The sequence below is a fragment of the Theropithecus gelada genome, chromosome 17 (genome assembly GCF_003255815.1).
Source record: "Theropithecus gelada isolate Dixy chromosome 17, Tgel_1.0, whole genome shotgun sequence".
Lineage (NCBI taxonomy): Eukaryota > Metazoa > Chordata > Mammalia > Primates > Cercopithecidae > Theropithecus > Theropithecus gelada.
This window is the reverse complement of record NC_037685.1, coordinates 38003875-38030029: the sequence shown is the minus strand read 5'-3', so window position 1 is coordinate 38030029 and position 26155 is coordinate 38003875. Positions and strand designations below refer to the sequence as shown.

Below are 26155 nucleotides of genomic sequence, written 5' to 3'. Positions count from 1 at the left end.
CCCACTACACCCGGCTAATTTTTTTTTTTTGTATTTTAGTAGAGATGGGGTTTCACCATGTTGCCCAGGCTGGTCTCAAACTCCTGACTTCAGGCAATCCGCCTGCCTCAGCCTCCCAAAGTGCTAGGATTACAGGTGTGAGCCACCATGCCTGGCCATTTTTTGACTTTTAATGTGTTTCTGATTTTTCAGAATTATGGCTATAAACCACAGTTAGAATCTTTAAAAAATCTTCTCTATTGGTAGTGGGTAATAGATTATCATACATACTATATTATCATATAGTAATTATTGTCATTTTTTGAGTTTCAAGAAAATTTCATTCTTACTAATGTTTTCAAAACCCAGTCACCTTTAGTTGGATAGATTTCAATATTTTCTTTTACTCAACTACCATACAACTCTGAATAACAAATAGGTAGGTCTGTGTGGTCTTAGGAAAGTGAATACACTACATTATTAAGGAAGAAAAATGTATCTGTATGACTACATTTTTTGAAAGAAAATATCACATATTTCTTTTGTATGTAAATGAAAGAAGTAGATAAGCAAGTAGTTGTCTAGATGGAACGATAGGCATAAAAATAGCTATTTAGGATATATGCCAAATAATCATGGTTATCTCTGAGGGATGGGTTGACGGGTGATATTTCACCTTCCGCTTTATAGCATTCTGTCATTTTTATATGAACTTTTTAAAAAAAAACACTAACACTTTTATATTCAGACAAAACAAAGAATGAAGTTTTTTATATTGATGGAGGTTGCAACCCTGTCTCAGAAGTCACTTCCTAGGCTGGTTAGCCTGACACTTCCCCTCCTCAGGGGCAGCCCCTGCTCATGGTCCTGTCTTCGGTGGAGGCTGGGGAGTGGGGCTTCACATGGCCACTAATCTGAAAGTGATCGGAGCAAAAAGCCCATGGCCAGGCAGCAAAGAATACAGGGAAAATCAATGTGGCTTCTCTTCTGCACACCATTTCTTCATGCGTGTGCTCAGCGGGAGGGCGTTGGTGTGAAGAGTGTGCTCCAGGTGGCCAGTTAGAGACCCAGAAACCTGAAAACGGAGATCCAATTCTGACAGCAGAGAAGACGCAGCGGGGTAAGTGAGGCCACTCTCCTCAATAAGTATCCAAAGAAACGTTGGTGCCCACTCCCCGCATTCTTCACAGCAGAGTTAGGGGAAGTGGAGGATTCCTTTTTCATTTTTAAAAAAACTTTGTAGTGCTATTTTTCTTTCCTCTTTATTTTTTACAGGAAATAATCTCATGTCAGTGGCCTGGGCACCAGCTTGGATCCAAAGCTATTGTTTCTACCCCCATGATCATCTCAAAATGTTATTTAATAATGCATGAGAAAAATTTCTTCACACTCTCTCAGTCTTTACAAAACAGCTGCCAAAGCTCATAAGCCACTTTTCTTTTTCCCTTGCAATAATTACCCAGGGATATGTTCCAAGATTTAGTAAGAAAGCGATTCTGTCAGATAGATGATATTGCTGACATTTTATAAGAAGAGAGACTTAGTATTTTCGATTTGATTTGTTTATGGTGGTATCTCCTGGATAAGATGGTATCTTATCTTTTTTAACTTCTGCAGGAAATGTGAAGGCATGAAGGCAAAGTATAAAAATAGAATGTTTTCTTTAAAATGTAGACCTTTTCAATGGTACTACGTTGGATAGTTTAGGTAATAATACTCCTAAGGTTTTGCATACGCAACTTAATGTATCTCTGTTTATTTGTACACTCATTTTCTTTGCGTCCAAGTGTTACAGCTTTACCCCTATTTTGCTCTGGTTACACTGCACTCAAGCCAGTTAGGGCTGCTTGGCTTTCTCTAAACTCACTGTGGACTTCCCTCTGCCATGCTTTTCTCTCTGTCCAAATTGTGTCCCCTTCTTGCCTCCTCAAGCAGCACATAAATCACACACACAGCATACACACCTCCCCTTTTCCTTTGTCTCTCTGAGGGAACTCTACTCATCTTTCAAAGCCCAGTCTGTAGCTCACTTCCATGCTGGGAGACCTGGAGGCGGTTACTTGGCTTCTCTGCCTGAGCCTCCTCCTCTTTCTAAGGGTGGATAATAATGGCCCCTGCCCCCTAAAACTATGGTGGGGAATAAATGCAAAAGGCATTAAGGTGATTTCTCCCACCGTGAATACTGATATCATCCCTTATTCCCTCTCGTTAGATCTAGATACTCTGCCTTCTGGTAGTGGTTCGTACATACTCTGTGAAAGTAATTGCCCTCATATGCCGTAAGTAGCTTACAGTATCGACTGGACTTTTGGCTTCTTGAGGAGAGAAATCATATCTTGTTTGCATTCCTCCATGGTCCTGAGTACATACATTGCAGTATATCCTAACCACTTGATAAATGCTTATTGAATTTTCTTCATAGACATAAATTCAGTGATTTTTATTTAAACAAAAATATCTCAAATTTCTTTCAATCATATATAGTTGTTTTTTTTTTTCTAAGTGACACCAAAGCTTTTAGGGAATATTTCCTTCCACAAAACACAGTTAGAAGATTAAAGTCACCACCAACAGCAGCCCAAACACACCTGTATTGCCAGCTAATCATTTTAATGAGCCAATACAGGAAGTCAGGAAGGGAGGACCAGGCTGCAGAAACACTGAGATAAGGACCCTAAGTCTGCGGGCATGGGAGGACTGCTGGTTGGTGACACCATTCTCCTTTCCTCTGTGGGAATTGTTGAGTCAGCAGGAATGGATGGGCAGTGGGAAGGGAAAATTTTCCTCAGAGACAGTTTGAGCCTCACTTCTATGTTCACACACAGACAGGAGCAGTTCCCAGAGGCCAGGCATCCTGCAAGTGTCTGTATTGCATGCTTATTTAATTCGTGTAATTTTAAGATGAGTTTTCATGTTGAAGTATTATTTTATAAATTTCGCAAAGAATATAGGTACTCTCTAGCAAAACAAAGCAAAAAGACCAAAAACTATTCTCAGTCATGAAATAATTCACTTTGTGTAACACGCACACACCACCACTTTGGAAATGCATAAAAAGGCAGTAAAATCTTTACTGCCTGTCAGTGTTTAATATCTAATAAACCAGATTCAACAAAAACCGTAAACTTTTGAAATGGGTTTAAGATTGGGTTTTTGAAAACTTAAAGCTGGAAAAAAAAAAAAACTTTTAAAAGTACATGTGCTACATAATATGGAACTAAACTCAGAAATGTGCTTGGAAACCCATGGAAAGAATGCCTTTACAGAAGCAGCAACTAGAAGTAAAATCTCTCAGCAGAGGGAGGAAATAGAATAAGAAATAACTATAGTTAGGCACAGAAGTATACATTATAAGAAGATTTTCAGTGAAGATCATTCAATTAAAATATGTTGCTTAGAAACATATTTTAATTGCATTCCATCTCTCTCAAAAATTTATATGTGGAGGATGTTGGAGTGATCTTAAAAATGGTGATGGGCCGGGCGCGGTGGCTCAAGCCTGTAATCCCAGCTCTCTGGGAGGCCGAGACGGGCGGATCACGAGGTCAGGAGATCGAGACCATCCTGGCTAACACGGTGAAACCCCGTCTCTACTAAAAAAATACAAAAAAACTAGCCGGGCGAGGTGGCGGGCGCCTGTAGTCCCAGCTACTCAGGAGGCTGAGGCAGGAGAATGGCGTAAACCCGGGAGGCGGAGCGTGCAGTGAGCTGAGATCCGGCCACTGCACTCCAGCTTGGGTGACAGAGCCAGATTCCGTCTCAAAAAAAAAAAAAAATTGGTGATGAAGATGCCTGTTCATTTATAGGTGGAAATAATTAGGAGGGGTGAAATCCGTTACTCTTGCATACTTACTTACGTTTAAAATATAATTTGTAATAAACAGAATATTTCTAACTCGAAGCAGATACAACTTCATAGGTGTCTCTAAAATTTGGGGAATGCAGGGTCTTGTGATGTGTTGTAGTGTTGAATTGCTCCAATGAAGAGGTGAGCAAGGCACCGTATGTCAAGAAAATCAATACCTTCATAAAACCACTGGTCTGAAGGTTGACGCCCCTGAAGAGCTCTGTGTGAAGCTCAGAGAGGCTCCCACAAGATATCATCATAGGAGAGTGCCCAGAGCTTGGGAGACAGTCAGTGGAAAGCTCTCAGGAAATGACTGACCCTTGAGGGAGGGCTGCTGCCCCTCCTCCCACCAGGAGAAAAGGATCTTGTGTGTATGAAGCAGCTCACACTGCAGGCACAGGGGAAAACTGCAGGGGAGTGCTCGGCTGTGCCCGGAGAGCTCTTGGCCAGAAATCTTTTCAACAGAAGGCAGATCGTGTGAAAAATCATTGACTTACCTTCCTGACCATTACCTCTTTCAGGAACTGTTCATTTAAACTCAGGTGTAAACAGAAGACAAGTGGAAATGAAAGGGAGGGACCCTGGGAGAAAGAGATTTAACAACTTAGAGCTGGTGATGGGCCACGATGGATCTTCTCAACATCGTGTCTAGTCTTAAGGATGCAGGAATTTAGAAATTTTAGGGAAGTCCTAATTCAGGTGAAAAATATTCCAAGTTGTACTGAGGAGTGACGCGTGAGGCTGCTTAATAGACAACAGTCATGTCCAAGGAATTTGCAAAATAGGAGGTAGGAACTTGTCAAAAATGGAAACAAAACCAAATGCTGAATCTGCCAGTCCCTGTGCTTTGGTGAACCTTGGCAATGTTCTAAAGGAAATCTGAAACAGGTGGCTTAGGAAGGACGGTGAGGTGGCATTCTGTTTCCTAGGACTAAGTCACGTTGTGTTGAACTAGTCATCCTAACCGCATTTCTTCTCTTTGTAACTGCGCTGTTAAGCTGGTGTAGTAGAGGAGTGCAAAGCCTTCAGCAGAGTGTTTTTACCACGTGTGGGTGCCATAGTAGCCTGTGAACGAGTGAGAGAAGCACTGCACACGTGAGTGGGCAGTTGTTCAACTGCTGGAAAAACCAGATGCTAGGGAGGGTGATTAATGAGCTAGTGTCAGTTTGGAAATGGGCCTCCATAGGCTTAGGAAGGAGCCTGTTCTTGGCAATATTCTGTGCAATATCTTTATCAATGACTTTTATGAGACTATAAAATGCTGATTAAATATTTTTGTGGCATAAAGCTATTAGGAATATCTAATGCAGTAGATGTTAGAATCTGGATCTAGGAGGACTTCGATAAACTAGAAACAACTCAAACATAATATGATGAAATTTCGGCAAGACAAAAATTAAATTGTCTTCTGAGGTCTAAAAATATAATTATATAAATAAAAGACAAAGAAATTAGCCTGTGAAAAAAGATGTAGGGATTTTAGGTGACTAAATTTCCTGTGAGTCACTAGAATGGTATGGCTACCTAAAAGTAATAGCTTTGGGGCTGTGTTAGTAGACAGGTGTATTGTAGAAAACCAGACAGGGGCTGTGCACCCACACTGGCCAGATGTATGCAGTTCCAGGCACCATAATATAAATGGCAGATTCTTCTGGGAGAGAATGACATTGGGGCAAGGTACATAAGTGTGAGAATAGAGGGCTTCAGAATGTGTGGTATAGGTGACTGAAAGACAGAGGAGCATCACTAGACCCCTTGGTGAGTAGAAGTTTCAGGGAGGTGAATTTCACCATGCTATGAGGAAGAGCAGACTAGTGTCAAAACCGCTGGGTCAGAAGTCTCATTGTCACTAGGAAGGGTGAGGCAGTAGCAGCACTTGTCAGGAGTGTCACAGGGGATTCCTATATTGGATTGAGTCCGAACAAATGTTAATACAACAATTTCAGTGAGCTTTGACTCTGTACCCAGCATTTTGCTGGACGCTGGAGCCTAAGATGATTTCTAGTTCCTAATGGTGGTGATTGTATTTTTTATTTTATTTTTTATTTCAATAGGTTTTTGGAGAACAGGTGATGTTTCCTTACATGAATAAGTTGTTTAGTGGTGATTTCTGTGATTTTGGTGCACCTATCACTTGAGCAGTGTACACTGTACCCAATTGTAGTCTTTTATCCCTCACCCCACTCCCACCCTTTTCCCCAAGTCGCCACAGTTCATTGTATCATTCTGATGCCTTTGCATCCTCATAGCTTAGCTCCCCCAAATGGTGATGATTCTAAATGAGCCAAATATTTATGGTGAGGCTGGAGTGGTTCAGGAACACTTGAGCTATAACTGTTTTGCTGATATTCTTTATCTAGACCTGTACTGTGCAGTGCGCAGCCACTAGCCATGTGTGGCTGTCCTGTGAAATACAGGATGTCTGAATTGAGATGTGCTTTAAGTATAAAACCAGTAATACACATCTGGTTTTAAAGACTTAGAGTGTACATTTTTTATACTGATTAAATACTGAAATGGTAATATTTTGGACCTATTTGGTTGAATAAAGTATATTATTAAAATTAATGTTATCAGTTCCTGTTTGCCGTTTTGCGTGAGGCTACTAGAATGTTTAAAATTGTCTTTATGGGTTGGTTTATGTTTCTCTTGGAAGTGCTGCTCTAGAGTGTTGCTTTTAGAGTTAACTTACAAATGTTTGATTTTTCTCTTCTTTTGTTTGCAGACCTGAGAAGATGGCTAAGCTCCCAGTGATTTTAGGCAATCTAGACATTACAATTGATAACGTTTCCTCAGACTTCCCTAGTAAGTGTCAGTTCTACATAATAGACAGAATTTTTGTTAGTTTAGTTTTTACTTCAGTTTGAATTATTTTGAATATCTTTTCAGATTATGTTAATTCATCATACATTCCCACAAAACAATTTGAAACCTGCAGTAAAACTCCCATCACGTTTGAAGTGGAGGAATTTGTGCCCTGCATACCAAAACACACTCAGCCTTACACTATCTACACCAATCACCTTTACGTTTATCCTAAGTACTTGAAATACGACAGTCAGAAGTCTTTTGCCAAGGTGAGTGTGAACGTGGGGGTTTCATTCTTGATGTCAAACCCTCCCTTTAGATTCAGCTTCCCATGTTCTTTTATAAATATTTACATAGTCTGACTTTCTGAGTTTTTTTTCTTATTCTGTTTTGTTTAACTATTGCTGCAGGCTAGAAATATTGCGATTTGCATTGAATTCAAAGATTCAGATGAGGAAGACTCTCAGCCCCTTAAGGTTTGTTTTTTGGTTTTTTTTTTAAATGTATGTTCACCTACCTATTCTGATTTTTCCATTTTCAAAATGCACTTTCGTGATACCATACAACCAAAACAATGTAGCACATTTTAATTGACACAAATAAAAAATAGATAATGTTACGATGTATACACATATATGCTGAATCTTAACGAATATGGAATATTTAGGTTCTTGCTCCTAATTGACTGTTTTTTTATTCTCTTTAAGGATGAAAGTTCCTTATACATACTCAATTCAGCAAACACTTACTGTCCACCTACTATGAGCCAAGTGCTCATACTGTCAGTGCTCTGAATTATGATATGAATAATGTTGATAATAGAAATAGTAATAACTGATCAACAATCAATGATCTTTATTGAATGTTTACTACAGTATAGTAATAATCACAGCAATAGATTATAGGTAACGTTTATTGAAAGCTATTTGTACTTCAGGTACTGCTCTAGTGTGTGTTTAACTATTTTGGTTCTCATAACAGTCTTTTGATGAATTAAGTATTATTATTATCCATATTTTTCAGGTGAGGGGAGTAGTGCAGAATTTATTGCCTCAGGTAAAACATTAGTGGAACCAAGATTCAAACCCAGGCAATCTGCCTCTGTAACCCAAATTGTTTTACTGTGACTATGTGAAAGTGACTTCTTAAGAGAAGAAGGAGACAAAGATGCAAAAAAAAAAAAAATACATATATATATATATATATATATAAAATATATAGTTTCTGTCCTCAAGAAATTCAGTCTAGTGGGAAAAACAGCCATGGAGAAAAAGATCTTGGTGCACAGATGGTAGGAACTGGAGTTTTGGACAAAACTGAAAATTAATACAGAAAAATGCTGAGGGGACACATGGAAGGAGTTGACAATTTCTTGAAGAATGCTTGAGTGTTTTCTTGATGCACAGAGAAGCAAAGGTTATTTGGACGGAAGAATTGCATAAGAAAAGGCATGGAAATGTGAAAGGGAACTGTGAGCAAGGCATCATCCAGGGCTGTGACCTGAAAGGGCAGAACGGGGAGCAGGCAGGTGGGCTTTGAAGCACGCTGGAAGGTGGGCAGGACCCAGCAGTCTGGGGTTCACAGGCCTGGGGTCTGTCAGAAGTGGCGATGTTAAGTCTATGCCGTAGGAATGCCTCCTTCTTTACAATATATCCGAGTTTAATTTCTTACTCAATCGAACCCTGATGTTTCTCTTTGGTAACTCTTATTTTAGTGCATTTATGGCAGACCTGGCGGGCCAGTGTTCACAAGAAGCGCCTTTGCTGCAGTTTTACACCATCACCAAAACCCAGAATTTTATGATGAGGTAAGTGATGTATTCAAGGGAAAACTTGACCAGTTTTTAAGGGAAACTTTAATGTATTTGCCTGGTAAAGCAAAATTCAAGAGAAGCTGCATATTACCCTGAAATTACAGAGATAGAACTGCATGTTGAAGTATTTCTTTTATATGTTTTTTTCTGATTGTAAAAGTAACATTTTCATTATTAAAAAAATAGAAACTTGGAAAATGCAGATAATACAGAAAAGAAAAAGTCATAATCCCGCTATCACTACCACAATTAATATTCTGGTTTATTTCCTTTCAAATTCATACTTTAGTTACATTTGTTGGACCTGAGAATCTTTCTTTCTTATCATTGGATTTGTTTACATAAAATTGTAATGTAGTTCATTGAAACCGTTGTATGCATGCTACTTTGGAATGTTCTATCCTGGTTCTTCATAATGCCTTGGCTGTGGTAACTTAGCGTAGTAGTTACTATCATGTGTTTTCCAGTTCTTTCTAGAAATACCATCAACTCTCTTCCTGTTTCTGAGTGGTGAATTCAGGATTCATTTCTTGCTTGGCATAATTTATAGTCTCAGTATCTTTGAGTGCAAATGTTAATATCCGCTCGGAGAACAAGTGCACGTTTGTGCATTGGGTAACACATAGTGTCTCTGCTTTCACTGAGAATTTCTGTGTTTTTAGAATATTCGGTTGTTATTTTGTCTTCCTTGCAGATTAAAATAGAGTTGCCCACTCAGCTGCATGAAAAGCACCACCTGTTGCTCACATTCTTCCATGTCAGCTGTGACAACTCAAGTAAAGGAAGCACGAAGAAGAGGGATGTCATTGAAACCCAAGGTTGCGGGGGGTTCACCATTCCTTTGATTTTAAATAATTGAAACATTAGGTTCTTAAATTGTATTAGGATTCTGAATTTCCATGTGTTTGCAAAGGGATCTTTAGATGAATTTTGTAGGTAACGGATATGTAGCATGTCTGGGTTGCATATGTAATTTTTTTTTTTTTTTTTTTAATTTTTGAGCTCAAGCTGTCCTCCCACCTCAGCCTCCCGAATAGCTGGGACTATAGGCATGCACCACCGCCCCCTGGCTAATTTTTGTATTTTTTTGTAGAGACGGGATTTCGCCATGTTGCCCAGGCTGGTCTCGAACTCGTGAGCTCAAGCAATCTGCCCACCTCTGCCTCCCAAAGTGCTGGGATTACAGGTGTGAGCCACCATGCCCAGCCTGCATATGTATATTTTTATAAAAGAAGATTGTAGAGTTCTAACCCCAAAGAGGCCTAAGTACATTGTAGACAATGTTCTACAGAGATTACATTTAGGGCCTTTTAAATTTCTTACTCTAATTGATATGAAAAGTTCTTAAAAATCAGAGAGTTTTACATTGGCTTTCTTTCATAAGTTTTCATACACTCACAGTATTTTGTTGTTGTCATTGTTCTTTGTTTTCAACAGTTGGCTACTCCTGGCTTCCCCTCCTGAAAGACGGAAGGGTGGTGACGAGCGAGCAGCACATCCCGGTCTCGGCGAACCTTCCTTCAGGCTACCTTGGCTACCAGGAGCTTGGAATGGGCAGGGTATGTCACATTTTAGGATCGGTTCATCCCAGTTTCTTCAGAAAACATTAAAGAACAACTACAACAACAACACACAAAAAGCACACAGTATTTTTGCTCTTCCACCATTTTGATTTTAGTTATTCATTTTCAAGTGAACTTTGGCCAATTGAAGGCAGTGCTGTTAGCAGCTACCGCAATGTCAGAATTACAGTTTGGGCATTTTGTAAGCCCTGATCAGACTAGTGGTGTCTCAGCAGAGAAATAGAGAGTTGGAGATTTGGGATAAGGTCTGTCTCTGCCAACTGGCCATGCTCAAATAAAGATGAGTTCTTAAGGTCATGCAAACTATTAGGAATTTTCCTCTAGCTTAAAGTAAGTCAAGTTCGCCAAATCTCTCACCCACGTGGTTGCACATTGTGAAACCTTTCTGATTCATGAAAGCCTAATTTTCCCCAGATTTCTTCAATTGCTTTGTTGGCTTTGCATCCTTTTTAGCCATCTTAAATTTTATAGACTGCAGCTTTATAACATGCTTAAATAAAGCCTGTTCTTTTTATGTTTGTCTGCATTTAAATAATGCCAAATTTGAGTTCATATTATAGACAAATAGTTAAATTTTCCCAAAGAAGAATAACTTGTATAATTGAGCGTGACAGAAAAACTGAGGTTTCAAAAGTTGAAGTTAGTGTGAGCAGACGATTGACCCTTTGCCCACGCCAGGCCTGCATATTGTGCTGTTTGCTTTATCTGGCACCTTTTACTGTCTCCTTCAGAATCCTGAGCTCAAGTTGGGTTCAGATACTGGTATAGTAGGATTCTTTTCCTCTCAAATGAACAATAACCACACAGCTGCAAGAAACAGAAACGATAACTTAGAAAATCCAGTAATAAAAGCATTGTACTTTGGGGGAAGAAAGGGGGCAGAAACGTGTATCATCTGCGTTCCTGCTGTGAGCCTGGCACAGTTGCGAAGTCACTAAAGTTCTCTGGGCCCTCTTTTCAGTCCCTCGTCATTACCCTCATTGATAATCATGTTAGAGCCAAAATAACTAATATGTAGAGATATTGTTCCCTCCATATTTTTTTTAGCATTATGGTCCGGAAATTAAATGGGTAGATGGAGGCAAGCCACTGCTGAAAATTTCCACTCATCTGGTTTCTACAGTGTATACTCAGGTACGTGCTCCTTCAACAAAATTAGCAGTGGCTGCTCTGTGACTAAGTTTGCACCATTTTGCAAGAAGAAAAAAATCCTAATGTGTTACATTACTATTTTTTTACTCTATAGGTCTTTTTCTAAAGAAAGTACAACTGAGGTGCTCATATGTATTCATATAAATGACTAGAACAAGCATCATTTTCCAACAGATTTCCTCTTTTGTGGGAGGATCTTCTTGATGTTATTATTTGTACATGATCAATTTTTAGTCTTAATAAGATGAAGCTGGGCACAGTGGCTCACACCTGTAATCCTTGCATTTTGGGGGGCCAAGGTGGGCAGATCACTTGAGCCCAGGGGTTTGAGAACAGCCTGGCCAGCATGGCAAAACCTTGTCTCTACAAAAATACGAAAATTAGCTAGGCATGGTGATGTGTGCCTGTAGTCCCAGCTACCTAGGAGGCTAAGGTAGGGGGGATTGCAGGAGGCTGGGAGGTCAATGCTGCAATAAGCCATGGTCGTGCCACTGCACCCCAGCCAGGGCGACAGAGCAAGACTGTCTCTAAAAAACAGCAACAACAACAACAACAACAAAAACAGCAAAAAAGCATGCTGCAAGAAATAAATGCTTTTATTTCCACAGAGTGTATACTAATAGACTTTCTTCTTCTTTTCCTTTTTCCCCACCGCAGGATCAGCATTTACATAATTTCTTCCAGTACTGTCAGAAAACCGAATCTGGAGCCCAAGCCTTAGGAAACGAACTTGTAAAGTACCTTAAGGTATCAGATGGCTTTCTTAATATCCCCTTTTGAATGAGTTTGGTGTAGGCTGGGTTTTCTCTTTGGTGATGAGTGTTGTTCTCACCCCTTGGAAGCTCTTACCTGGATGTCTCACATCGGTAGCTTCTGTGAGGTTTAGATAGTGGCAAGGAGTGGACCTAGGAACGGCACTACTCCTGCCTGTGTCCTAGGCCCATGTATCCTTTGCTCAAGGCAGGGTCTCTAAAACATACTGTTTCTCATGCATGGAAAACCCCTCACTTGAGATGGACCTCCCTGGGTACCAAGCACAATGATGGGCACAGAAGCAGCGACTTCAGTCCTCACCCTTAGGGAACTTCTAGTTCATTGTAGGAGATACTATAAACTTGGACTGCATGCTAGGCAGACAACTCAAAGAAATAATACACAGAACCAGTCCCAGCTTTGTGCAAGGGGTTCCTGGAGTGTCTAAGCAGCAAGAGCCAGGCAGGGTTTGTCTAGGGGAGCTTCATCCAGAACGTGGTTGTGAGGAGCATTTTGGAAAGGGGAAATAGCTAAAAGGGCATGGGGACAAAACAAGAAATATGAGAAATGGGATAGAAATTTGTTTGGTTTAAGAAGGAAAATGGAATACATATCCACATAAACAGTGAAGTTTTTATATGTGATTGCTTGTGGCCCCTCCCTCCATCTCAAAGACAGCTGCACAGCATTTCTCTGACCCTGCTTCCTCCATCCCAGCTGCCTCTGACTCCTATCCCCTTCTGCCTCCCTCATCCAGCTTATGGCCCTTTGCAATTCCATGGGCCCACCTGGATAATCCCTATCATGAGGCCTGACTAGCAGCCTTACCTCCTCTGGGTCATGTGACGTCTTCACAGGTGGACTGAGACACAGACGCCTCTGGGGACATTCTGCCCACCACAGCCTTCCCTTTGTTTTAGAGGGAGTTCTTCTATCCTTATTTGGAACAGAGTGGAAAGGACTTTGGGCTGGTTTACTTTTAGAGGGATAACATGAACTGTGCCATTCCGTGTCCATAGAGTCTGCACGCGATGGAAGGCCACGTGATGATCGCCTTCTTGCCCACTATCCTAAACCAGCTGTTCCGCGTCCTCACCAGAGCCACGCAGGAAGAAGTCGCGGTTAACGTGACTCGGTAAGGGAGGTGGATGGATGGATGCTTTTCCTCACTTCCAGTCTGTCCACATCTGGAGCAGTCATGCTTAGCTGGGATGCTACTATGTGCTGAACATTATATTTAAGAAATGTCTTTGATCTCGTATGTAAGGACCCCATCTAATTCCTTGTCTCCTTGTTTCCTAAGTGCCAATAGCATCATCATTGTTCTACTACTGCTGTGATAATAATGAAATGTTTCCATTTTTACATATTCATTGCTTTATTCACTCCTGTGGTGTGTAGGGTCATTATTCATGTGGTTGCCCAGTGCCATGAGGAAGGATTGGAGAGCCACTTGAGGTCATATGTTAAGGTATGTAAAACACACTGTTCTGATGACTTACATCTGTGGCTCTCTAATTTTCCTTCTAGGGACTTATTTTTTCACAAGCCTGGTTATTTGGGGAGGTACTTGTAACTTATGTTTTCTCTTCTATTCCTCATAGCCAACACTTGTACCTGAATAGGGGAGGTACAAAGAGGGGCAGCCATTCATTAATTTACTTAATTCCATTCCTTCAATTACATTTCTTTTAATGGGTTTTCCAAATAATATGACTCAATGCAGGAGTTTAAAGAAGAATTTTAAGTTGTTCTTACCTAGGCCTCTGGTAAAGTTAGTTGTCTTCATGTTTTGTTTTTTTTTTCCACCTAAAATTTCCAGCAAAACTGCTTCTCCCAGATAGGAAGGTTAGCTCTGGCTACAGTCAAATCAGATGACTCTGTGGGACAGCAAGAGATGTTATTGGGATAAACATCAACAAGTTATTTATTTATATATGACATCCAGTAAGTAGAGTGGCAGTTACTATTCTAAACAGTTGCACATATTCTGTTTAGTATTAAATACCTTCGTAAATTGCAACTATGCGATAATTTTAAAAGTAAAGTTCTGGTCCTTGAGGATATCAGTCATCTGTTGCTGTGCCACACATTCCTTGAAGCCCCTGGCACAGGTGGAGTGATGGGCTGGCTGGTCACTGATGTGACTGGGTCGGATGACTCACATAGTTTCTTGAAGACATCCTGGACTCCTTTTTATCACATGACACTCACTCTTCCCATCTTTGTATCCACACCTTCCTCTCCCACAAATGAGATTGTCCCTCAGTCCCTGATTTCCATTCTTGGGAGTCACTCAAGCTTTCAGCCCACCGTGGAGAGCCAGTGCATTAAAGTCTCTTTCCCTTTTCTTCAAAGTATGCGTATAAGGCTGAACCATACGTTGCCTCCGAATACAAGACAGTGCATGAAGAACTGACCAAATCCATGACCACGATTCTCAAGCCTTCCGCTGATTTCCTCACCAGCAACAAACTACTGAAGGTATGTCAGGAGAGTCAGTGTGACTCCGATTGAAACTGATTAACAGGAGTTCACCCCACAGCCTGATCAATACAGCCTTTCTGAGTGCTCTTAGAGACAATCACCACCCCCTAAAAAGGGGTAGCAGAGTTTGTTCTCTGATACCAACTTTTCTGGTTGTGTCTTGAGAGAAGAGCTGCAAAGCATCACTGTGTTCAGAGTTTCATTGGCTCTTGAGGATTAATAGTCATTATGTTCAATTCAATGATGAAGGTCACTGACTTAGAGATACTAACGACAGGTGTCACCAAGCAGAGGTCAGTAAAGGGGAAAGACGACGCCCGTAACTCTACAGAGCCTCTTGCTGGTTGTGCCACGCTGAGCACAGGCGTCCAGTTTCCCGGCAGGATGCAGCTCTTTGTTGCTGAACTTGTGCAAGCAGACGACGTCCGCCGTTCTCTTCTTGGCTCTGATCATAATGTCCCAAGAGGTGCAGCTGTGTTTTAGGGTCACACCTGCTTTGTGTCAGTAACATTGTCAGCCTGAGAGAGTTCACATCTCACCTACTAATTTGTTGTTCTTACTGGGTCCTGTTCTTTTTTCTTTTAGTATTCATGGTTTTTCTTTGATGTACTGATCAAATCCATGGCTCAGCATTTGATAGAGAACTCCAAAGTTAAGGTATGTTACTTCAAGTGAAGCTTATGTTCTTAGGGGAAAAAAAAATCTCTTTTGTTGGTTTGTAGCTAACGTTTCTTCATGCTTTCTCTGTGCCAGTTACAGGACTGTTCTAAGTGCTTTACAAGTAATAAATCATTTTAGCTTCATAACAGCCCTGTGAGGGAAGTACTGTTCTTACCTATTTTATAGATGGGGAAACTGAGGCCAGCATGCTTGAGTTACTTGCTCAAGGTCATGCTACCAGTGAGTGGAGCAGCCAGGTTTTGAGTCCAGTCTGGCCCCAAAGGCTGTATTCCTGAAATCACTTAGTTATTAACCCAAAGAAAAATATGTCTTTTCCTTTGACTAGCTTAGAAATCTTCACGTTTGTTGAAATGTAAATTGTGGTTTCAGCATAAATTTAAAGTGTCATTACCCAGCATTTATTAAGTGTCTGGACCATCGTAGACATTTATCAGGGTCTTAGATGGGAGTATCTCACCAATCTAATGTTCTCCAAAACCAATCAATCAATAGACTCTGAGATCATCCATCTCATTGGGGCAAATGCGCAGCCTCAAATTTCTTCCCTGCCCCAGCGTCCCCTTGTGGTGAAGCCTGGACGTGTGTTCCTTTCTGACCATGGGTCCCCCCTGCTTTGCCTGGTTCCCACTGGGCACAGCCCTGAGATGACTGGTCTTGTGTGTTGGGACTGGTGCCCGTTGAGGTGTGGTTGGCCACCTCAGGCTCTCTGAGGCTCAAGGTAGGTAAGTTTCTATAAAGTTCCAATGCAGTAAACAGAAGTGGCAATGTCACTTTCTCATTTTGAAGTTTCCAGGGCTCCTCTGAGACATGCAGAGTCCTGGAGTTGTTCTTGTGACATTGAAGTAGTGTCGCTGTTTGGAGGCAGGGTCTGGTTGAAGTATTACAGAAGGAGCTTGTGCAGGGAGCGGGTGGTGCTGGGCACTGTCTCACAATGAACACTTGTGCTACAATCCTCGTAGGCAGGCGAGGGGATAGGGAAGGGGAGAGAGGGACAGAATCTAGGCCTCCTGCACAAGGGATCTGGGCTCTCCGAGGAAGCCTTGGAAAGCATGCTAGACTTTGCTGGCAGAAGGTTGATGGTTCAGACCTAAAGCCCTCCTTTTCCTTCCATAAAGCAGACACTGGACCTGGCCAGGTGGTTTCTCCTTTTCTTTTCTCTCTCTCTCTCTTTTGAATCCAGTTTAAAGCTTCTGATTTTAGTGCATAGGGAGATGCCAGATGGAAGTGGGCCCTGCCTTCTGTGGAGAAATGCTCCATCTAAATCATGCCAGAGCAGCCTGCCAAGGAAGAATCTAGCAGATTGTCTGCTTGGCAGCACGCAGCTAAGTGTGTGTGCACATGCACGCAGACACACACATCATGTAGATATATTACTTTTCTGTTAAAAAATGTTGTCTCACTGATATGTGGAAGCTAAAAAAGTGGATTGGATGAAGATAGATTGGTGGTTACCAGAGACTGGGAAAGAAAGGGAGGAGGTGATGGAGGAGAAAAAGATTATGAATGTGTTTATTATCACTGAACTGTACACTTAAAACTAGTAATAATGTTAAATTATATATATATATTTTTATGTTATATACAGAATAGGATTATAGCCTGTGTTCATTTGCTAGGGTTGCCATAATAAAGTACCACAGACTGAGTGGCTTAAACAATAGAAATTTATTTTATAACAATTGAGATGCTAAAAGTCCTGGGTCAAGCTGTCCATGTGGCTGGTTTCTTCTGAGGCCTCTCTCCTTGGCTTGTAGATGCCGCCTTCTGTGCGTGTCTGTGTCCTAATCTCTTCTTATGAGGACACCAGTCTTACTGGATTAAGAACCACCCTAATGACATCACATTACCTTCATCACCTCTTTTAAAACCTCGGCCCAAAGTGCAGTCGTATTTGGAAGTATTAGGGGTTAGGACTTCAACACATGAATTTGAGGGGGGCACAGTTCAGCCTATAACAAGGTGCCAGTGGATTTTTTTATTATTTTTGGCTCTAAATAAATGTCATCCCTTCAAAGCAGTGGTAACTTGATTATATTCAAAATATAACCAATTCATTCTGCAACTACTCATTGAGCCCCTACTATGTTTGAGGCGCCAAGGATTACAAAGTTCAATGCATCATCATTTGTGCTCTCAAGGAGTTCAGGTGGGAAAGTGTACATTTCGTTCAGTGGCTGCCCTACCTCATGACGAGTGCTCTGAAGAGATAGGCACGACGTGCTCAGGAGTGTGGGGAATCTGGGAAGACCACCTGGAAGAGGCGTCCGTTGCAGTGGGTTCTGATGAGTAAACAGGAGTTGGCTAGGTGAAGAAGAAGAATGAGGACTAGGTGGAGAGAGTTGTGTTGGCAAAAGCTTGAGACCCAGCACCACAGTTCAGGGAACTATATGAACATAAGGCTTTTCTGCCTTATGACTGCAAGGAAGACCACGTGAGAGATGGTCAAGGAGGTCACGAACACTTCCAGGAATACTCACAAGAAGGATATTCAAAATCAAGAGCCAATGACACCTTTCTGAGGATTGCATTAGAAAATAAGTAAAGGAATTTACTTGCATATGTTTGTTCTCAAGATGTCAAATTAAACCACAGCTCTTTAAGGGTGGTCATGACCTGAAACGTATCTTCTGTTCCAGCTCCTCCCCGCCTCACAGAGGTAGAGACAGAAGTGTAGACTGTGAAGTGACCTGCCCAGGGTCACACAACGGAGCAGAGCCAAGAACTTGTGGCAGAGTCCCAATGGGCCTCTCCTAGGGGTGCTGCCATTTCCGGCCTTTTAACATGATTTGTCAACACCTCTGCTCTGGGAAATGGTTTGTTTTTGGAACTTAACACAAACCACCCAAATGCTACCATGTACAACCTTTTCTCTAAGTTAATTACATCTTGGCCCTAAAACAATATTCAGAGAGTTTTTTTTTTAAGTGCTTAAGAGGAAACACTGGTATCCCAAAGGAGAAAGCTTAACTGTAACATAATTTACTATAAAAAGAGATTCACAAACACCTGCTTACCACCTTGGAGGGTTCAACATTTTCGCTTTGAGAGCCCTGCCCTCTGGCCTCTGCTTCCCTGGCCCTGCAGACACCCTGCTGTTCTTTCCCCTCATCACACATTGTTGAGCTGAGAACTCCTCTGACATTTTCCTAAAGCCTTCATTCAGTGTGTCTCATATCTTAAGAGTAATGAGTTTTGTGTTTGAATTAGTTGTTTTTGTGTTTGTCTTATTTACATCTGAAGAGTTTTATGTCCAAATTCCTTGTTTTAGTCTTCTGAATTTATGAATATTTGCCATTCCTATACCATTTGTGATTTCCAAAACTTTGATCTCATCCCCTTAGGGTTTTTAATATTTTTAGGCCAAAATTATTAATTTATTCTGACCTTAATATTTTTTGCTCTGGTTGCCCAGGCTGGCATGCTGTGGTGCAATCTGGGCTCACTGCAACCTCCACCTCCTGGGTTCAAGCGTTTCTCCTGCCTTAGCCTCCCAAGTAGCTGAGATTGCAGGCATGTGTCACCACGCCCAGCTAATTTTATATTTTTAATAGAGACAGGGTTTCACCATGTTGGCCAGGCTGGTCTCAAACTCCTGACTTCAGGTGATCCACCCACCTTGGCCTCCTAAAGTGCTGGGATTACAAGTGTGAGCCACCGCGCCCATCCGGGGAGTCTTTCTTAAAGTGCCATGACGAGGCACACACTAGTGTTGTAGGAGCACCTGGGCCCTGAATTCGTAAGAGCCAGATAATGCTTTCAGTGCCGATTAAAATGTTCTACCCAAGGATATCTACACGTGCATATTGTGTATTAAGCTGATGCTTTCAGTGTACAATTTGTGTCCTTCTTAGTGGTAGTCGAGTGAGTCCATTCAATGCATATTTACATGGCGGGACATGGCACAGCGTATGCTTACTTCCAGTGCTGCACTTCTGCTGTAGGTGGAAGTGGCCACCTTCTTGTCCCCAACCAACCAAACTCTACATTGTTATATTACTGAGGAAGGGTGTGAATCAGAGCCCCTTGGAACTAGCATCTAAAATAAGTAATTTTCTTACTACAGCAGATGGACCTGCAGAGTATGGATGGATTGTGTATGACTGTGCCAGACTCTAGTTTCATAGGTGACATGTGCTTGGAAGTTACAGGTGACATTTGAGAAAAATGTAAAGCAGACATCATTGAGGTCTGTGGAGGAGTCCTCTCCCCACTCTCTGCCCCTGTGGTCAACAGTTTGTCGGTGTTTCTTTTCCACCATGTATATTTAGCAGCTGTAATTTCAGCAGACTCCTTTTGCATTTCCTTTCCTCCCACACAGAGTGAAGCACATTGCTGGCATTCCACAGGTATACTGGAAGAAAGGAGATTGGAAAACCTAGCATAGGGTAGGGTGAATATATGCCCTTAAGTATTGCTTGTTTAATCTCCGACCATTTTCTAGCTTAATTGAAAAAGAAAAGAATAAAGTGAAAGAAGGAGGGTATGGCTCATATTCTAAATGGACTGTTTGGACTTCCCCTTAACCAAATTTGTAAACACTCTACGAATGTGATAGGTAGAATGTTAATATGCATATGTCACCCTCGAGTGTTTTGAACAGTTGTTTATAATGTCCAAAGCATTGAGGAAAAATGCAAATGGAGTTGAGAGTGAACCCTTAACCTTGAAGCTGACCTAGTCATTGGAGAAAGAAGACATTCAGCTTGGAACATTTAGAGCAGAGTGCAGGAAGGTGTATATGTGAGCTTCAAGAATCATAGATTCATGTGGGGATACAGGTGGAACTTTACCTGGGCCTTGCAGGATACCACAATCTAGGGATAGGAGAATGAGTACCAGGCAGAGGAAATAGCTCAGGCCCAGGTAAGGCCTCTGGGGCAGAGTTCAGGCTGGATAGATTGAGATTAGAGGGGAAAGATTAAAAAACAAGGTTAGCTCAGAAACAAAGATGAGATTATGGGGAGCTGTGCAGCCCAGCAGCAGACGAATTGGTAGAGACCCAGAGAGGCAGAGTAGGTTCTTTAGTAGGAGTGGCAAGATGACAGAGAGTATAAAGATTAGCAGAGTGTCTTGGAAGCTTTCATATCAATAAGTCTGCTTATCCCCTGAAGTATAAATAGCATATGGAACAGATTCACCAGACATTTTAAATTATGACTTATTTATTTTTTTAGCTCTCTAACTGCAATAATATGAAATGGCATTTTATGGTGATGCTGATGAAGATCTGGCATTGGGGGGATCAGGTAGGATTGGGGATGAGGATGGAGAGCATTATGAATGAGTAAGGGAGATTATTCAGACAGAACCATTCATTCAGCCCTGCAGTGCCACCTCTAAATATCTGCTGAAGAGAAATGAAAGATGTATCCATGTAAAGGCCTAAATGCAAATGTCCACAGTAGCTTTATTCATAATAATCAAAAACTAGAAACAACCCAAATGTCCATCAGCTGGTAAATGTATAGACAAATTGTGGTAACTCCGCACAATAGAACGCTACTTAGCAATAAAACGGCACAAAGTAGTGAGTCATGCAATAGCATGGTTGGATCTCAAAAGCATTCTGTGAACTGAGAGAAGTTAGACCCAAAAGACTACATACCATTTGGGTCCATATCCTGTATGTGACGTTATGGAAAAAGAAAAACTGCAGAGCACAGAGCAGCCCAGTGGTTGCCCAGGACTGGAGGTGGGAATGGGGACAACAGATGTACTTTCTCTTCTTGACTGTGGTGATAGTTACAGTCGTATTCACTTGTCAAGACTCATCAAACTGTAGACTTTCCAAGTTGGAATTTTATGGTATGTAAATTATACCTCAGTAAACCTAACTGAAACAAAACAGAGCACAGTAAGGTCAGATTTGAGTGGGGGAAGAAAGGCCACCTAGATATTCAGCGTGAGATCATAGAAGAAGGAGCTTTTGACAGAGGCAGTAGAGTAGAGGACTTGGTTTACCAGGGAAGATGCAAGGTTATGAGTTCAGCTTGGGATGTCATATGCTTAGGGCTGTGGGTTCAGTGGCTATGACAGAGACCTGAAGTAACAGGGAGTTAAACAGGAAAGTAAAAGTTTATTTCTTTTTACTTGAAAAACCCAAGCTCATAAGAGGCTTCTGTTCCACAGTTATGAGAGGCCTCCATCTTGTTTGCCCCCTGGAGTGCTGCTCCTCCTTTTGATCTAACTGGGTTCACCACCACATCCATGCTGGAGCCAGTAGGGAGGGGAAGATGCACTTTTCCCTTTAAGGATATGACCCAGAAGTTGCACTGCCACATCACTGCCACTGCTATTGTATTGGCTAGAGTTAGCCATGACTGTACCTAGCTGCAAGGGATGCTGGTAAATGTAGTCTTTACTTTGGGTATCCATGAACCTAGTTAAAAGTTGAGGTTCTATTACCATGAGAGGGAAGAGAGAACAGATACTGGGAAGTCACCAGCCATTGTTCCACAAGGGGCCGAGGCACAGCCAAACACATTTCCAGTTGGCAGGTAAAGGTTCAGCCTTGGACAGGGAAGAGAACAGACAGAACTAAAGAAATAGATTTGTGAGTACCAATCTGCTGAAACCATAAGCCTAAGCTTTTCTCTGGGGAAAAGTGCGTGTGTGAACTAATGTTAAGAAGAGAGAGAAGGAAGGAAGCATCTTGGTCTACAGTGGAACTCTAAGTAAGAGAGGTGAGCAAGGCACTGCAGAGGCCTCAAGCCTCCTCCTCAATCATCATGGAGTCCCACATCCCCCAGCAACAAGCCTGCTGCAGCTTCCTTGCCACCCTTCGTCACTGGCAGGGAGCAGCCATGTGAGGCATGGAGGCACGGGTGGCCTTGTTACAAATGCAGCTGTAGATTCCACAGCATAGTGGTGGGGCCAGGAGTTAATTATGTTACCTGCAACTGAAGATGTGAGGTGCCATTCTCATTGTGCCAGCAGGGCAGAGAGTGAGGTAAACATGCTGATCTTTGGGAATGAAAATGATGAGGAGGTAGGAAGAATGGAGTTTGTGGACTGGGCGCAATGGCTCACATCTGTAATCCCAGCACTTGGGAGGCCCAGCTGGGAGAATCACTTGAGCCCAGGAGTTCAAGACCAGCCTGAGCAACATAGTGAGACCTCACACCTCTGCAAAAGGTGAACAAAATTATCTGGGGATGGTGACACATGCCTGTTACCCAGCTACTCAGGAGACTGAGGTGAGAGGATCGCTTGAGCCCAGGAGGATGAGGCTACAGTGAGCTGTGATTGTGCCACTGCACTCCAGCCTGGGTGACAGACTGAGACCTTGTCTCAAAAACAAAACAGAACAAAAAAGCACAAAAAACAAAACAAAACAAAAAACAAATTGTAGAAGAAAATGAGAGAAAGAGGAAATAACATAGGGATCTTAATAAAGGGGAGTAACCAGAATGCAGGGAAATGTCATTGGTAAATTTCTTCTCAGCCCTATTACTTTTGTTGTTTGCTAAGCCCCAAAGAGGAAGTTTCTTAATTAAAAGTCTTATTTACCTCGGAAAGCAGTAAAATAGCCCATAGAGAAGAGGCCTCTGAACGACACCAGAGAGTGGAAGAACACGGAGCAGAACAAAGAAGTGAACATTTGAAGACCATTCTGAAGTCCTCACCCGTGAAGCAATGATTGGGCAGCACGGCTGTGGGAGAGCAGATGACCTGTAGGGCAGGGAGTAGCCCATCCTGGGTCTCTGTGAAGGTCTGGCTGTTAACCACAGCGTCCACGGGGGCCTCCACAGCCAGGCTGGGTGTGGGTCTTCAGGGAGATCCCGTTCAGTCAAGGAGCCAGTTGGTAGGTGCTGAGCAGCCAGTGGGCAGCACAGAAGTGTGGCTCGCAGAGGATGGGGGCACAGCACCCAGCATGTGGCTAGAGAGGCTGATCTTGTGAGGACATGTGCTGGGCAGGCTCACCCCACACAGGCAGCACCTGTCAGGTGGTGCCAGGACGGAAAGAGACGCTGCGGTGCAGCGCAGCGCACAGCAAGAGATCCTCCAGCAGGACGTGGCAGGGAGTTGGGGCTGGTTTGGCTGAGAAGTCCCTTAGTGTCTCGGCATCCTCTTCTCTAAGCCCCTATCAGGTACTCACTACCTGAGCATCATCTTAGATTTTCCTCTTCTATTTCAGTTTGCAGTAATCTCCATAAAAACATTCTATTGCTTAGGTCTTTATTACCTTGAAATGTGTATCACACCTCGTAAAAAGGCTTTAGTTTGTTTTATTGCCAATTAGGACTCTTCACAACAGCTATTTGCCTCTGCAGGGAGAACTTCATTTCAGCCTTCAAAGGCATGAGTTGTCATTGCCTAGTCACTGAACAACACTAATGATGGGTTGGTATGTAGATTATCCATCATTCTTCTCCATGTATTCTTTCTTTTTAATACAAACATTTTACTATGTTTTCTAATAAGTGCAGAAGTAGAGGGATTGGCCTCCCCACTTGCCAGTGTTCTACTGCCCTTGCTTGATACATACCCACTCTCACATTTTTACCTTACAGTGTTTTTAAAGCCATTCCCAGATATTTTCTCACTCCATCTTAGACACTTTAGCATGTCATCTCTAACAGATAAGCCTTTAAAAAAGATATAACCACCAACATTATCATACCACACAAAATTAGCAGAACTTCTTTATTATCATCTAACACCCAGTCTATATTCAGTTTGCCCCAGGTGTCTCGAAAATGTTATTCTATAGTTGGGTTTGTCTGCTTCTGGATCTAAACAAAGTTCACACGTTGCATTTAGTTGCTGTGTTTCTGAAGTTTCTTTGATTCTTAAACTGTTCTCTTTTCATCGTTTTGACTTTTTCTTTCTTTTTTTTTTTGGCAACATATTTGTTGAAGAAGTGGATCATGTGTCCAGCACAATGTCCCACAGTTTAGATTTGGCTGATGGTAGCCTCACCGTGTTATATACATGGTTCTCTGTCCCCCGTGTTCCCTGTGAACTTGTGGTTGGATCTAGAGACTTAATTTGATTCAGGTTTGATTTTTTTTTTCTGGCGAAGAATACCTCATAGCTGTTACTATTACATCACATCAGGAGGCATATATGCCCAGCTGTTCTACTTTTAGTTATAATAATGTTGATTAATAGGTTTACATGGCGCCCACTCAACCTGTCCATGATAGAGTTCTCCGCCTACTTTTCCTGGTTTTAGCAGCCATTGACTCAGCCCCATTGTGAAGGCCTCAAGCTTTTCTTGGGATACCTCTTTTTCAGGAGCAGCCAGCTTGGGTAGCTAGCAGTCATGCCTGGGGTTAGAGTTGGCCTTGCCTACAGTCTTGGAAATTGGTCGTCTATTGATGCTGTCATCTCAGGATATAGAGTTATTGGTCGCACATATGCAACAAAATCCCTTTGGAATTTCACATTTTGCCATTCTGTTTTTGAAAGTTGGTGAACTTCACATTTTTATTACTGATCCTTTCTTTCCTCACTGGATTCTTGACGCTATGTAAGTTTATAAACATTTCCTCGTTATTGGTTTGAGAATTGAAATTGTTATAAAGCTGGTATTTCAAATATTCCTAATAGGTTCTGGCATTTAATGCATAAGATAATGCCTGCTGTCATGTCAGAAATGTCTAGGTTCCAGTTCCTAGTTTTAGAAAATACTGTTTGTTTGATATTGGGACATTGGTTTGGTGCTCTAAAACAGGCCATAATAATAGTGGTTTAAATTTGACAGAAGGTTCATTTCTTTCTTGGACAATCATGAGCTGGTAGGCAGTTTGGAGAGCAGGGCAGTTAGTTCCCCAAGGTCGTTCAGTGACTCAAGCTCCTCCGATCCAGTTATCCAGCCTGCGATGTTAACCTCATCCACATGGCTGAGAAGCTGGCTCACCGCCACAGCGCAGTCCAGGCAGTAGCACAGGAAGGAACAAGGGAGGCCAGCGGCTCCTTTTAGGAGCATGGCCTGAACAAGGCACGCACCCCTTCCATAATTTGGTCATGTGGCTCATACCTAGTGGTAAGTTAGACTGGAAAATGTAGTCTGGCTGGGCAGCCGTGTGCCCCTGTAAAACTGTTACTGTTCTGTTACTAAAAGGGGGAAGACAAGAACAGTTTTATTAAAGATCAATTAGTACTTTTTAGTGAGCTCTCTAAGCCTCAGTTTTCCGGTCTGTAGAATGGGGATGAAAATACCCCCTCTTGCGGCTGTTATAATTAAATGCATGAATGGATCAATGTAATGGAGCATCCTTCCTACTTCAGGCTGTCAGTAAATTATTCTATTTATAGACACAGGGGGAGTGCGGCTTCATGTAACAGAAAGTGCCCAAGTTTTGGATTCCGTGGTAGACCTGGGCCTGAATCGTTGTTAGTTGTGTGACTAAGGACACATGTACCTAACCTCTCTGACCCCTTTAACAAACGAGAATTAAACTTATAGGAATATTACAAGAATTGAATGAAAAATTTCATACAAATATGTAGTACAGTGTCTGACATGTAGAAGATATATGTAAGTGTTAGCTAATTGCTAAGTAATCTGAGTAATTTTGTAGGTTCCTGTTGGGGAAAGATTGCTATGTAAAGTTGATTGTAAGAAGACTGGTGCCAAGCAGTTTAAACTAATCATGCACAGTCATCAAAATGTGTATTTTCAGTTTGAATATTTGGAGCTTAAATGTAAGCCAGTGCTTTCTAAAGAGATCTGTGAGAGGTACAGGCACCAGAATCATCAAAGATGCTCAGTAAAAATGCAGGTTCTTGCTCTTCTCCCTGCACCCCCTGCCAGGCTCCTGACTCAGAATCTTTGGGAATGGATGCAGAATCTCTACCTTTTTACAAACATTTTTTAGGTGATCTTTATTACACTGAAGTTTGAGGTTCCAGTTTTAATCCACAGCACTTATTTGAAGTATTTGAACACTTGTACGGTACTTTGAAAGAAGGAGGGTTAATTCATTTTTTCTAATTTCAGATAAACAAGACTAGAACTCTGAGGTTTTATGAGGTTTTTTGAGACTGGGCCTTGCTTTGTCACCCTGGCTGGAGTGCAGTGGCTGATGCTGGTTCACTGCAGCC

At 41.9% G+C, this 26155-nt stretch overlaps 1 protein-coding gene across 7 annotated transcripts in view; it reads left to right on the top strand.

Annotated features, from left to right (window-relative positions):
* DOCK9 (dedicator of cytokinesis 9) overlaps positions 1-26155 on the top strand; it is a 299448-nt gene that overhangs the window by 195264 nt on the left and 78029 nt on the right. For all 7 annotated transcript variants that reach the window (XM_025364043.1, XM_025364040.1, XM_025364041.1 and 4 more), the window contains exons 16-27: positions 6552-6631; positions 6716-6903; positions 7045-7110; positions 8349-8441; positions 9142-9265; positions 9885-10006; positions 11078-11164; positions 11840-11929; positions 12955-13070; positions 13337-13406; positions 14294-14419; positions 15008-15079. In XM_025364043.1, the coding sequence (XP_025219828.1) occupies positions 6552-6631; positions 6716-6903; positions 7045-7110; positions 8349-8441; positions 9142-9265; positions 9885-10006; positions 11078-11164; positions 11840-11929; positions 12955-13070; positions 13337-13406; positions 14294-14419; positions 15008-15079 (1234 nt within the window). The remainder of the gene's footprint in view (positions 1-6551; positions 6632-6715; positions 6904-7044; positions 7111-8348; positions 8442-9141; positions 9266-9884; positions 10007-11077; positions 11165-11839; positions 11930-12954; positions 13071-13336; positions 13407-14293; positions 14420-15007; positions 15080-26155) is intronic.